Genomic DNA, 14,066 nt, shown 5'->3' on the forward strand with positions numbered 1-14,066 from the left:
AATGCATAAGTGATGGCAAGATGGCAGTACCCACTGAATAACCCCTGTGTTGCCCTTAAGGCGTTTCTCTGAATAAATAGGTTCATAAATTTGAAATAAATAATTCTAAAAAGATTTGCCATTAAAAAATTAATGTGTTGTTAAAATGAATAATTCATGCTTTACATACGTTTTAGTTAAAAGGAAAATATCGCTAAAATGTATTTCCCGTTCTGGCGGGGCACTTCCGGTTCCGGTCGAGCACTTCCGGTTTGGGTCAAGCGCTCGGTTTTGCTGAGAAACAGGCTCATGCTAAAGGCAGTACGGAGATGTAATCTAATGCCATCTACTCCGAATTATCAGGCCGGAACGCTGTAAGTTACTTTATATGACAGTTTGTACAGATAACTTTGGATATTAATGTGTATTTGCTAACATGAATGTTTTAGTGAGAGTAATGCACTTTATTGATGTAAACATGCTTCTGCCTGTTGAGATGGAGTTTATTTTCTGTCATTTCAGTTTTCACCACATGTTCATGGAGACAATTAAACAAGCTGCAACTAAACTCCAGGGTCTTCATTTGTGGTTTAACTCGGTGTCACCAACATCCTCGTTGAAAACACTATAGTGAAAAGGCAACTACTGGTGATTCATCACGGTCAAAATGGCATCCAGTAACAAGTCTGCACGCAGTTTAAGGACCAGCCGCTCATCTGGATCAGCAGTAAGCGCTGCCCATGCTCGAGCTAAAGCAGAGGCTGCCAAGGTGAGAGCATGCTATGCAACAAAAGAAGCACAGTTGAAGGTTGAAAAAGCTCAAAGCGAACTGGAAAAGGCAAAAATAGATGCAGAATTAGAAGTGTTAACATTACAGAGGGAAGCTGATGCTGCTGTAGCTGAAGCAGAAGTGCTAGAGGAAGCTGAAGCTATACAAGAAGAACCTGAGAGTAGAAAATCTCCATCAGAAAGCGTAAAATTAGAACGTACAAACGAATATGTACGATCTCAAATGGAGACCAAGCTATCTCCCAGTCCACAAAAATTACCAACCACTTCTTGCCCCCAAGCAAGTTCACCCAACACATTTGTAACGTGGCATCCCTCTGAAGAAGGCAATTTAGAGCCACAACCCATCAACTTTGAAACAAGACTTACCAAAGATAATATTGCTGCTCTAAATAAGCCCAGCCAGCTGAAAGGTGAAACAAAACCTAAAGTGGAGAAACAAAATACCTCTCTCAACCCATGCGGCTCACCATTCGTACCTCAGCATAACTATAACACCACGGCCAGCATTTTAAATCCAGCAGAGCCCTTTGCCGAATACATGGCACGTCGAGATTTAATAATCTCAGGCCTTTACCAGTTCGACGATAGGCCAGAGAACTACAGAGCATGGTGCTCTTCATTTACCAGTGCAACAGCTGAAGTCCAACTCACCCCCATTCAAGAGCTAGATCTCATGACAAAGTGGTTAGGGAGAGAGTCAAGTGATCAGGTGAAACGCATACGTTCAGTATATGTCAACAACCCCACATTAGCTCTATGCAAAGCATGGGAAAGACTGAATGAATGTTATGCAGCATCAGAAATAATCGAAAGGTCACTTTTCCAACGGTTGGACAGTTTCCCCAAAATAACAGTCAAAGATCATGTCAAGCTTCGTGAACTAGGAGATTTACTGCAAGAGATTCAAGGCGCTAAGGAAGACGGCCATCTGCCTGGTCTACTCTATCTGGACACTTCTCGTGGAATCAGCCCAATCGTAGACAAACTCCCATATGGACTTCAGGAGAGGTGGATGTCACACGGCTCTCAATATAAAGAGAACAACCAAGGCTGTTTCCCACCTTTTGAGTACTTCTGTGAATTCATATGTAAAGAGGCAAAGAAACGCAATGATCCAAGTTTCCAACAGCAAAACTTAAAACCAGAAAAACCTTTTGCAAAAAACTTAAATTCCAGCAAGCCAATTACTGTACACAAAACCTATATTTCTCCCCCTAACAAGGACTTTAACCGGAACTGCCCACTACATAACAAGCCACACCCACTCAAAAGATGCAGAACATTTAGAAATAAAGCACTGGACGAAAGGAAGGCCTTCCTCAAAGAGAAAGGATTGTGCTTCAGATGCTGTTCTTCAGATACTCATCTTGCGAAGGAATGCAAATCTTCAGTAAAGTGTTCTGAATGTGACAGCACAAGTCACGATGCAGCCATGCATCCCGGTCCTCCACCACAGACCAACAAGGCTCCACCTCCGGCACAAGAGAATGGCGGGGAGAGAGAAAACAGTCATGACATGGTTGATGTCACAACAAGCTGCACAGACGTGTGCGGTCCAGGTCAGTGGGGACGTTCATGTTCCAAGATATGTCTCACATGGGTGTACCCTAAAGGTGACAAAGACAGAGCTGTTAAGGCATATGTAATACTAGACGATCAGAGCAATCGTTCTTTAGCCAAGCCTGAGTTCTTCGAACTTTTTGACATTAAAAGTGAACCTTTCTCCTACAATCTTAGAACATGCTCTGGTGTTGTAGAAACATGGGGTAAAATAGCTGAAGGCTTCCATATCGAGTCACTGGATAGGTCAGTGGTGATCCCTCTACCATCGCTCATAGAGTGTCAGGACATCCCTAACAATAGGAATGAAATCCCAACTCCCAGCGCAGTGCTACACCAGCCGCACCTCCGTACCATAGCAAAGTACATCCCAGAGCTAGACCCTAAAGCCGAAATACTCCTGCTACTAGGGAGAGACATTTTACAGGCACACAAGGTCAGGCAGAGAATTAACGGCCCCCATAATGCCCCCTTCGCCCAGCGCCTAGACCTAGGGTGGGTTGTAGTTGGGGAGGTCTGTCTGGGTAATGTCCATAGGCCTACAGTCAGCACCCTGAAGACAGTCGTTCTGGAAAATGGCCGCCCTACAGTTTTCAAACCATGCAGTAGCCTCCTGCAACTCAAAGAAATGCCACACACAAACAGGCCAGGTAAAGCGCCCGAACAAACTCTGGGTCAAACAGTTTTTAACCGGACAGATAACGACAACAAACCAGCTCACTCAATACAGGACACTCTCTTTCTAAAAATGATGGACAATACTATGTACAGAGACGTGGACAACAGTTGGGTCGCCCCACTTCCATTTAAGGAACCCCGCCAGCAATTACCAAACAACAGACAGCAGGCAGCCACGAGGTTCTCCTCCTTAAAACGCACCCTTAATAGGAAACCTGAAATGCGGGAGCATTATGTGGCCTTCATGGAAAAAATCCTCTCCAATGGTCACGCTGAGGTGGCCCCCCCACTGGAAAAGGGAGAAGAGTGTTGGTATCTTCCAACATTTGGAGTCTACCACCCCCAAAAACCCAATCAGATCAGGGTTGTCTTCGATTCTAGCGCCCAGTACTTGGGTGTCTCTCTTAACAGTGTCCTCCTTACTGGCCCTGATTTAAACAACACACTTGTCGGAGTTCTTCTCCGCTTCCGGACAGAAAGTGTTGCAATCATGGCAGATATACAGCAAATGTTTCACTGTTTTATGGTACGCGAAGATCACCGCAACTTCCTCCATTTTCTGTGGCATAGGGACAACAACCCAAACAACGAAGTTGTCGAGTACCGGATGAAAGTCCACGTGTTTGGCAACTCAACATCCCCCGCTGTTGCCATTTATGGACTACGCAAGGCCATCAGAGCAGGTTCGAAAGACTATGGTGCAGATACAGTAAAGTTCGTGGAGAGGCACTTTTACGTAGATGACGGCTTGATCTCTGTCCCCTCTCCTGCTGAGGCTATAGACTTGCTTCAAAGAACACAAGCCTCACTCGCTGAATCCAACCTACACCTGCATAAGTTCGTTTCCAACTCTCAGGCAGTTATGCAGGCCTTCTGCCCAGAAGATTGTGCTCCTGTCATTAAAAACTTAGATTTAAGTGGTGAAGAGACACAATCCCAGCGAAGCCTTGGACTTATTTGGGAAATAACAAGAGACACATTCACTTACTCAGTGGCCACCTCAAGCAAGCCATTCACTCGCCGTGGCGTATTGTCCTCTGTCAATAGCGTCTTCGATCCCCTGGGCCTATTGGCATCCATTACAATCCAAGGAAGGGCCCTACTCAGAGAGCTTACTTCAGAATGTTCAGATTGGGACGTACCCCTTCCAGAGGACAAACGAAGCAGATGGGAAACATGGAGAAATTCCCTTCAGGATCTAAGAGAACTACATGTTCCCAGAACCTACACATCCACCTCACTAAGTCGAGCAAAGCGAAAGGAACTGTGTTTGTTCTCAGATGCATCTACTAAGGCCATAGGAGCTGTGGCCTACTTAAAGGCAGTTCAAACAGATGGGAAGGTCGAGGTTGGGTTCATAATGGGCAAAGCAAAACTAGCCCCCCTGTCAGAACCTACAATACCAAGACTTGAACTATGTGCAGCCGTCTTGGCAGCAGAAATGGCTGACCTCATCCAAGATGAGTTAGACTTAGACTTTGATGCAGTGCATTTCTATACGGACAGTAAAGTAGTGCTTGGCTACATCTGTAATGAGTCAAAAAGGTTTTACACATACGTTCACAACAGAGTACAGCGCATTCGCCAGTCATCAAAGCCAGAACAGTGGCATTATGTGCGCACAGAGGAAAACCCAGCAGACCATGCGTCTAGGTCACTGTCGGCATTCCAACTAAAAAAGTCCACCTGGTTCACCGGACCACCCTTCATCCACCGTCCTGCCGCAGAGACAACACAACTGAGTGGAAGGTTTGACCTGATTGAACCAGATAAAGACTCAGAAATAAGACCAGAAGTAAAAACTTACGTCACTCACCTCCAAGTACTCATCTGTAAGCGTTTTGAGCACTTTTCTACTTTTCAGTCTTTAGTCAGAGCCATAGCAAATCTTATCCACATTGCAAAGTCCTTCAATGGGACTAATCCAAACAAAAAATGCAAAGGCTGGCACAAATGTCATCTGCCTCAAACTCCAGAGGTGATTGCTCAAGCAAAAACTGTCATCTTCAAAGAGACACAGAAGGCATACTTTGAGAAGGAACTTTCTGCCCTTGATGCTGGCAAGCCAATCTCAAAACAGAGCCCCCTCAAGAAGCTCAGCCCAATGTTACAGGACAGTCTCATTTCTGTTGGAGGCCGACTCAAACACGCAGAAATTGAGAGTGTTGAAAAGAGCCCAGTAATTCTTCCAAAAAACAGTCACATCTCCCTTCTGCTCACTCGCCATTATCACGAGCTAACAAGGCACCAAGGTCGTCATCTGACGGAAGGAGCAATCAGAGCTGCTGGGCTGTGGGTTTTAGGCGGCAAAAAACTAGTCAATTCAGTAATCCACAAATGTTTAACCTGCCGCAAACTACGTGGAAAACAAGAACAGCAACTCATGGCGGACCTACCACCTGAACGCCTAAAAACTTGTCCTCCTTTCACCTACGTCGGCCTTGATGTCTTTGGACCGTGGTCCATAACAACCAGGCGTACCAGGGGCGGAGTAGCTGAAAGTAAGCGGTGGGCCATCATGTTTACCTGCATGAGTTCGAGAGCTGTGCATATTGAGGTAATCGAATCTCTGGACACATCCAGCTGCATAAACGCCCTCCGCCGCTTCTTCGCCCTGAGAGGCCCCGCCAAACAGCTGCTACCTGACCGTGGCACCAATTTTATTAGCACTTCAAAGGAACTTGGAATGGATAAATCACTCCAACAGTGCCTAACTGTCCAAGGCTGCAGTTGGGAGTTTAATCCACCACACGCATCCCACATGGGAGGCTCTTGGGAGCGCATGATCGGAGTCGCCCGCAGAATCCTGGACTCCATGCTACTACAAAATAAGGTTCAACTGACTCACGACGTGTTATGCACACTCATGGCTGAGGTTACAGCCATAATAAATGCAAGGCCGCTCGTCCCAGTATCCTCTGATCCAGAGAACCCCTTCGTCCTATCCCCTTCAATGCTCCTTACGCAGAAATCTTGCCTCCTATCCCCACCTGGAGACTTTTCGGATAAAGACCTCTACAACAAACAATGGAGACGGGTCCAAGCCCTTTCCAACCAGTTCTGGACACGCTGGAGGCGAGAGTATCTACCCACATTGCAGCAAAGGCAGAAATGGACCGGGTCGCGCAGAAACCTCCAAGTTGGTGACCTGGTTCTGCTCAAGGACAAGCAGGTTGCACGAAACAGCTGGCCCATGGCCAGGGTCACTGCCACATTCCCAAGCAAGGACGATCGAGTAAGGAAAATTGAGGTAAAGATATGTACTGAAGGGTGCATAAAGACATTTTTGCGACCAGTTACAGAAGTTATCCTCCTCATGCCAAAGGACTGAATGCATAATGTTCGTTTAGCATAGTGGCCTCGAGAGGCCAGGCGGGGAGTGTGTTGCCCTTAAGGCGTTTCTCTGAATAAATAGGTTCATAAATTTGAAATAAATAATTCTAAAAAGATTTGCCATTAAAAAATTAATGTGTTGTTAAAATGAATAATTCATGCTTTACATACGTTTTAGTTAAAAGGAAAATATCGCTAAAATGTATTTCCCGTTCTGGCGGGGCACTTCCGGTTCCGGTCGAGCACTTCCGGTTTGGGTCAAGCGCTCGGTTTTGCTGAGAAACAGGCTCATGCTAAAGGCAGTACGGAGATGTAATCTAATGCCATCTACTCCGAATTATCAGGCCGGAACGCCGTAAGTTACTTTATATGACAGTTTGTACAGATAACTTTGGATATTAATGTGTATTTGCTAACATGAATGTTTTAGTGAGAGTAATGCACTTTATTGATGTAAACATGCTTCTGCCTGTTGAGATGGAGTTTATTTTCTGTCATTTCAGTTTTCACCACATGTTCATGGAGACAATTAAACAAGCTGCAACTAAACTCCAGGGTCTTCATTTGTGGTTTAACTCGGTGTCACCAACATCCTCGTTGAAAACACTATAACCCCCCTTAGACATCTTAGGATGTTACAGTGTCCTTACCTGACACCCTGCACTCTTTTACTGGTCGCTGTTGTTTTAAAGCAATACGGTCATAAAACTCGAGTTCTCTTTCTTGGAAAAAGCCGGGGCAAGTTTGTATTTAATGAATCTTATTGCTCTTTGTAATGGTGGGCGGTAATAAACCAATCCTCATGAAGAACAGTGCTCTTTAATGAATTCAGCACAGACTAACATCGAAGAGGTAGCAGTGACACACATCAGTTATCAGCTAGCCATCTAATTGTATTCTATCTCTCTTTCTATTCTCTAAACCTTTTCCGGCTCCGCTTTACCTCTTATTTTGCGACACCACCCTCTAGTGGTGCAATATGATATAAACATTACGGAACACAACATCTCCTCTCTCTTTATAAAACGAGTTCACCAAATAGCATAGTACAGAAATAAAGTAATTCACTGTTTAGCAAACCAAACATACACTGGTGAACTTAAATGTCGCAATAGTTATAACATCAGAATACTACAGCTAGAAAAGCTAAATAAGCCTGACATTGTAAAATGAAAAGAAATTATTCCAGTTTTTCCATTACAATATTTTTCTCTAGTGCATTGGTGACAGGAAATCAGTTCTTCTTAAACCCAAAATAGAACAAGTAATGACATTTCTCTAATGTCCTTTTCAAGCAACCTATTATGGTACAATATAGTCTTTGTGCCAACGAGGCTTGTACTTGACGCATGGCAGTCTTCTGGCAGTAGGTGAGCCAGTCTGGGTGTGGTGCAACCTAGCAGTGTCAGTGTTCTTTTCAGTCACTGGGCGACAGCGTGCTAGATGAGTGGCATTCCAAATCTTTCCATTACTCAGCAAGAAGGCATTCGAGCCTTTGGCTTTTGTTACTGTTACAGGAGGGGTAAATCTGGGATGTCCTTTGGGAACATGGTGGGGTTTCCTTATCCTCACACTCTCTCCTGGTAGAAAAGAAGGTTTCCGTGCGTGACGCCTACCATCAGTGTAACGTTGCATTTTCAACTGATATTTCTGAACTGAGTGACGTGCAACGTCATCCAGTGGAGACACAGCAGGAGGCAAAGGGAGGACATCCAGTTTAGTACGCATCTTCCTGCCATACAGGAGTTCATAGGGAGAGAGGGAAGTAGTTGCATGCTGCGTTGCACGGTAAACTTGAAGCCAATCCAGCACAGTCACCTTCCATGGTTTTGACTGCTGGATTGCTGTCTGGATACAGGTGCGGAGGGCACGATGAAACCGTTCGATTGCTCCGTTTGCAGCTGGGTAGTAGACAGATGTTCTGCTGTGGGAGATGCCTCTATTCTGGAGGAATGAGGTGAACATTGCAGAGGTGAACTGTGTACCATTGTCAGTCACGATGTTCTCTGGGTTGCCATGACGACTAAAGACAGATGAGAGAAACTGAATGACATCATCAGTAGTAGCAGAAGGTGAAAAGGCAAGCTCAGGCCATTTGGAGTAGTAGTCAGTCAATGTTATGACATATCTACAAGCAGGTATAGCAGTATCAAAAGGCCCAACAATGTCAAGACCAAGTTTTTTCCACGGTCCATCAGGCAGTGGGACGGGTTGGAGAGGAGCAGGGTTAGTATGTGCAGTTTTGTCATTGGACTGACAGAGGAGGCATGAGGTTATGGCAGACTGAACTTGTGAGTCCATTTTTGGCCACCAGTAGAGGTCTCGTAGTCTTTGTTTTGTGCGCACAATCCCTTGATGACTTTCATGTGCCAGTGCAATGAGTTTAGGTCTCACTGAAAGTGGTGCAATGAGCCTTGAGCCTCTGAGAACATAATCACTTAGGGTTGAAAGTTCATTACGGATTTTGTAGTAAGGTGCAAGCGTGACATCAAGTGCTTTGATTGAGGCAGGCCAGCCGCTTTGTATTTGTGAACGCAAAGCAACCAGTTCAGGGCAAGTTGAACAGGCAGAGTCAAAGTCCGCAACTGGAAGAGAGGACATGGCAGCAGAAACTTGGGCTACCATTTCATGATCTGCATCCGATGTAGGATGGGAAGAAACAGGCAGGGGCAGGCGAGAGAGACAGTCAGCTGTATAGTTCTGAGAACCTGGGCGGTAAATAACATCATAGTCAAAACACAGGAGGCGGGCAGACCAGCGGGCGATGCACATTCCAGCCCTATTAATCCCTTTGGTGCTCATCAGTGTTGTCAGAGCTTGGTGGTCTGTCCGCAGAGTAAAACGTCGGCCCCACAAATATGTTCTCCATTTCTCTGCAGCCCACACACAAGCATAAGCTTCTTTTTCAACAGTTGAGTACTTTTGTTCTGTTGCAGACAGTGTGTGGGAAGCAAACGCCACAGGTTTTTCTGTGCCATCAGGTTGCACTTGAGCAAATACAGCACCAAGCCCATAGTCACTTGCATCAGTAGAGATCACGACACGCAAGGCAGGGTCAAACAGTGCCAGTGCAGGACTATTCACCAGGAGTTTTTTTACTTCTTCAAAGCTCGCTTGTGCATATAAAGTCCATGTGAAGGTGTTCTTGTCGTTAGCACAGGCACGCATAGGGGCTACAACAGTTGCAAAGTTTGGCAAGAACTTGGAGTACCATGACACCAAGCCCAGGAAGGATCTCAGAGCAACAGCATCAGATGGGGGAGGGGCTCTCAAAACAGCATCAATATGCTCCTCATCAGGAAGAATGCCATCAGCAGTGACAACATGACCTAGGAAGCGTAGCGATGTCTTCCTAAAATGGCATTTGTTTTCGTTAAGCACAAGTCCAGCATCTTTGAGCTTCTGCAGGACAGTGCTAAGGTTTTGGTCATGCTCAGCTGCACTTTTACTGTAGACAATAAGGTCATCCAGGTAGTTTTGGACACCTGGGAGGTCTTTAAGGATTTCAGCCATCATTTTCTGAAAAGCTGAGGGGGCAGAGGCCAGTCCATAAGGTACTCTACAGAATCTGAAGAGTCCATCATGTGTAATGAATGCTGTCAAATCTCTGCTATCTTCATGCAGGGGCAGCTGGTAGTATGCATTTGCAAGATCAATTGTAGAAAACACTTTTGCACCCTGTAAGCTGGCAAACAATTCATCCACATGTGGTAAGGGGTAGCAATCAGTGATCACAGCTTTGTTTGGTTCACGGAGGTCTGCACACAGCCTTATTCCACCAGTTTTCCGTCCTGTCACAACAATTGGGGATACCCATGGTGATGCATCAATCCATTCAATGACACCAGCTTTGAGTAAACGATCCAGTTCTGCTGAAACTGAAGCCCTCACAGCAAACGGGAGACGTCACAGCTTCTGACGCACAGGTTTGACTGTTGGGTCAACTTTCACTTTATGCACAAAGGCATGCACACAGCCAATATCTGGGGCAGCAGGGATGCAAGAAGCAGGTGATGGATTTGTAGACATCACAGAAGCAGTAGGATCAGTACATGGAGGTAGAACAGTATTGCCTGCAATGCTGACATTCAGCGCTTCCATCAGATCTCTTCCAAGAAGAGGAGTTCCTTTCCTTACAACAAAGAACACAGCTGAGGCAGATGCATTTCCTCTGCTCACTGTGACTTGCAGGCAGCCTAACACAGGGATTGTTTTCTTTGTGTATGTAACTAGTTGAAGGTCAGGTGGTTTTAGTGGCGTACCACTGAAGTGCTCTTCGTAGATGTGGTTAGGCAGGATAGAAACTGCAGAACCTGTGTCCACAATCAGTTCAATATCCTTAGCTGATGACGTAGGTGTGCTCACATTTATGCTGCATTGCAATCCTTTTGATGCATGAGAAGGATCTGTTAAGTAAAGGACTGTGAGTTTTGGTAAATGGACTTCCCGTACATCTCTTGTCTTGGATGAGCAGCAGACACGAGCAAAATGTCCAATTTTATGACACAGTTTACAAGTAGCTTTGGCAGCAGGACACTGACGAAAGTTGGCTAAATGACTGTTTGAACCACATCTAAAACAGTTCTTAGATGTTTTTGTTGCATGAGATGGCTTTGCAGGGTGAGCATTGTACTTATGTTTCCTCTGCATGGAGTGCGAGTGAGACTGCACAGCTTGGACTGGGGTACTACTGTCTGCAGCTATGGATTTAGCTTGTTGAACTGCAGATTCCATTTGTGTTGCCAGTGTAACAGCTTTATCTAGTGTCAAATCAGGTTCCAGCAAGAGTCTTTCTCTTATGCTGGGGCTAGACACATGTTCAACTAGCTGATCACGGATCATTTCTTCTGTCCTGTCATCAAACTCACATTTAGAAGCAAGGTTACGCAAGCTGGCCACATACTGGATAACAGTCTCATGTGAAGTTTGTGTTCGCTGTCTGAAAGCATGTCTTTCCACAACAACATTTACCTTGGGTGAAAAGTATTGTTCTAGGGCAGTAACAGCAGAGGCGAAAGTGTCACCTGTATTTGGCAGTGAGTAGAAAATCCTTTGTCCCTCAGTTCCTAAGCAGTGAAGTAAAGTACAGTGGGGCAAAAAAGTATTTAGTCAGCCACCGATTGTGCAAGTTCCCCCACTTAAAATGATGACAGAGGTCAGTAATTTGCACCAGAGGTACACTTCAACTGTGAGAGACAGAATGTGAAAAAAAAATCCACGAATCCACATGGTAGGATTTGTAAAGAATTTATTCGTAAATCAGGGTGGAAAATAAGTATTTGGTCACCTCAAACAAGGAAAATCTCTGGCTCTCACAGACCTGTAACGTCTTCTGTAAGAAGCTTTTCTGTCCCCCACTCGTTATCTGTATGAATGGCACCTGTTTGAACTCATCATCTGTATAAAAGACACCTGTCCACAGCCTCAAACAGTCAGACTCCAAACTCCGCCATGGCCAAGACCAAAGAGCTTTCGAAGGACACCAGGAAAAGTATTGTAGACCTGCACCAGACTGGGAAGAGTGAATCTACAATAGGCAAGCAGCTTGGTGTGAAAAAAATCAACTGTGGGAGCAATCATCAGAAAATGGAAGACATACAAGACCACTGATAATCTCCCTCGATCTGGGGCTCCACGCAAGATCTCATCCCGTGGGGTCAAAATGATCATGAGAACGGTGAGCAAAGATCCCAGAACCACACAGGGGGACCTGGTGAATGACCTGCAGAGAGCTGGGACCAAAGTAACAAAGGTCACCATCAGTAACACACTACAACGGCAGGGAATCAAATCCCGCAGTGCCAGACGTGTTCCGCTGCTGAAGCCAGTGCATGTCCAGGCCCGTCTGAAGTTTGCCAGAGAGCACATGGATGATACAGCAGAGGATTGGGAGAATGTCATGTGGTCAGATGAAACCAAAGTAGAACTTTTTGGTATAAACTCAACTCGTCGTGTTTGGAGGAAGAAGAATACTGAGTTGCATCCCAAGAACACCATACCTACTGTGAAGCATGGGGGTGGAAACATCATGCTATGGGGCTGTTTTTCTGCCAAGGGGACAGGACGACTGATCCGTGTTAAGGACAGAATGAATGGGGCCACGTATCGTGAGATTTTGAGCCAAAACCTCCTTCCATCAGTGAGAACTTTGAAGATGAAACGAGGCTGGGTCTTCCAACATGACAATGATCCAAAACACACCGCCCGGGCAACAAAGGAGTGGCTCCGTAAGAAGCATTTGAAAGTCCTGGAGTGGCCTAGCCAGTCTCCAGACCTCAACCCCATAGAAAATCTGTGGCGGGAGTTGAAAGTCCGTGTTGCTCGGCGACAGCCCCAAAACATCACTGCTCTCGAGAAGATCTGCATGGAGGAATGGGCCAAAATACCAGCTACTGTGTGTGCAAACCTGGTAAAGACCTATAGTAAACGTTTGAGCTCTGTTATTGCCAACAAAGGTTATGTTTCAAAGTATTGAGTTGTATTTTTGTTATTGACCAAATACTTATTTTCCACCCTGATTTACGAATAAATTCTTTACAAATCCTACCATGTGGATTCATGGATTTTTTTTTCACATTCTGTCTCTCACAGTTGAAGTGTACCTCTGGTGCAAATTACTGACCTCTGTCATCATTTTAAGTGGGGGAACTTGCACAGTCGGTGGCTGACTAAATACTTTTTTGCCCCACTGTAGCTCTTCTTCGTGCTTCAGGCCAAGCATTCCCTGTTGCATTGATCACAAGCAAATAATTGTTGAACATACGCATCCACATGTTGAATGGCAAAGGAGGGTCTCCAGCGCAAGGCAAAAACATCGGTGGCGGATGGACGTTTGCAGTCATGATGACTCGGCAAAAAACTCAAAGCAGAGAAAAAAAACACGCAGGGTTACTCGTCGCCAAAATGTAATGGTGGGCGGTAATAAACCAATCCTCATGAAGAACAGTGCTCTTTAATGAATTCAGCACAGACTAACATTGAAGAGGTAGCAGTGACACACATCAGTTATCAGCTAGCCATCTAACTGTATTCTATCTCTCTTTCTATTCTCTAAACCTTTTCCGGCTCCGCTTTACCTCTTATTTTGTGACACCACCCTCTAGTGGTGCAATATGATATAAACATTACGGAACACAACACTCTTGACTTGGGTATAAAGTAACCACAATAATAGAGGCAACATGATCTTTTTCTTTATGAGAAAATGTTATGCACACATGCCTGACCGGGGCATGTCAGCCAGAATGAAGAAATGGCTGGAAACAACATGTTTGTTGACACTGATGTCTGGCACTATATGTTCACTACTCACAAAATATAGGGTTTAATTTCGTGTAAAATAGTATAAGAATTCCTATCATACACTGAAAAGTCTCCATCTGAACCAGTGGCCAGAAGTGCACACAGTCGTTGGAGGCGGCATAAATTTAAAAGTCATGCACTGACAAGGTAGTGTTATTTCAATTTATGGGGCATCAACGGGGTCAGTGAGTAAAGCCACAAACATAGCTGTATATTTTCACCACCAGGGACAAGTCCTGCTGCTGCAGAAGGAAAGGAAATCACCCCTGTTTTTTGGACTCCTCGGTCGATTAATGAGGGCTATTGGTTGGAACATCTGGAAAGGATTTAACTGTTTCTCATCATCTGCTTGGCTGGGAAGCTTGGTTTGTATTCAGAAAAGCACGGCAATACCCACATCACATCAGCTGAGAATCAAAGAG

General features: G+C 45.1%; 1 protein-coding gene across 1 annotated transcript; it reads left to right on the forward strand.

The window, feature by feature from the left end:
• The first annotated feature begins 241 nt into the window (after window positions 1-241).
• On the forward strand, window positions 242-6,891 carry LOC113026461 (uncharacterized). The gene is made up of 2 exons (XM_080304603.1): window positions 242-353; window positions 502-6,891. The coding sequence occupies exon 2, from the start codon at window positions 647-649 to the stop codon at window positions 6,338-6,340; it is 5,694 nt and encodes a 1,897-aa protein (XP_080160729.1). The 5' UTR covers window positions 242-353; window positions 502-646; the 3' UTR covers window positions 6,341-6,891.
• Window positions 6,892-14,066: the final 7,175 nt, after the last annotated feature.

Source organism: Astatotilapia calliptera, chromosome 7, assembly GCF_964374335.1.
Source record: "Astatotilapia calliptera chromosome 7, fAstCal68.1, whole genome shotgun sequence".
Lineage (NCBI taxonomy): Eukaryota > Metazoa > Chordata > Actinopteri > Cichliformes > Cichlidae > Astatotilapia > Astatotilapia calliptera.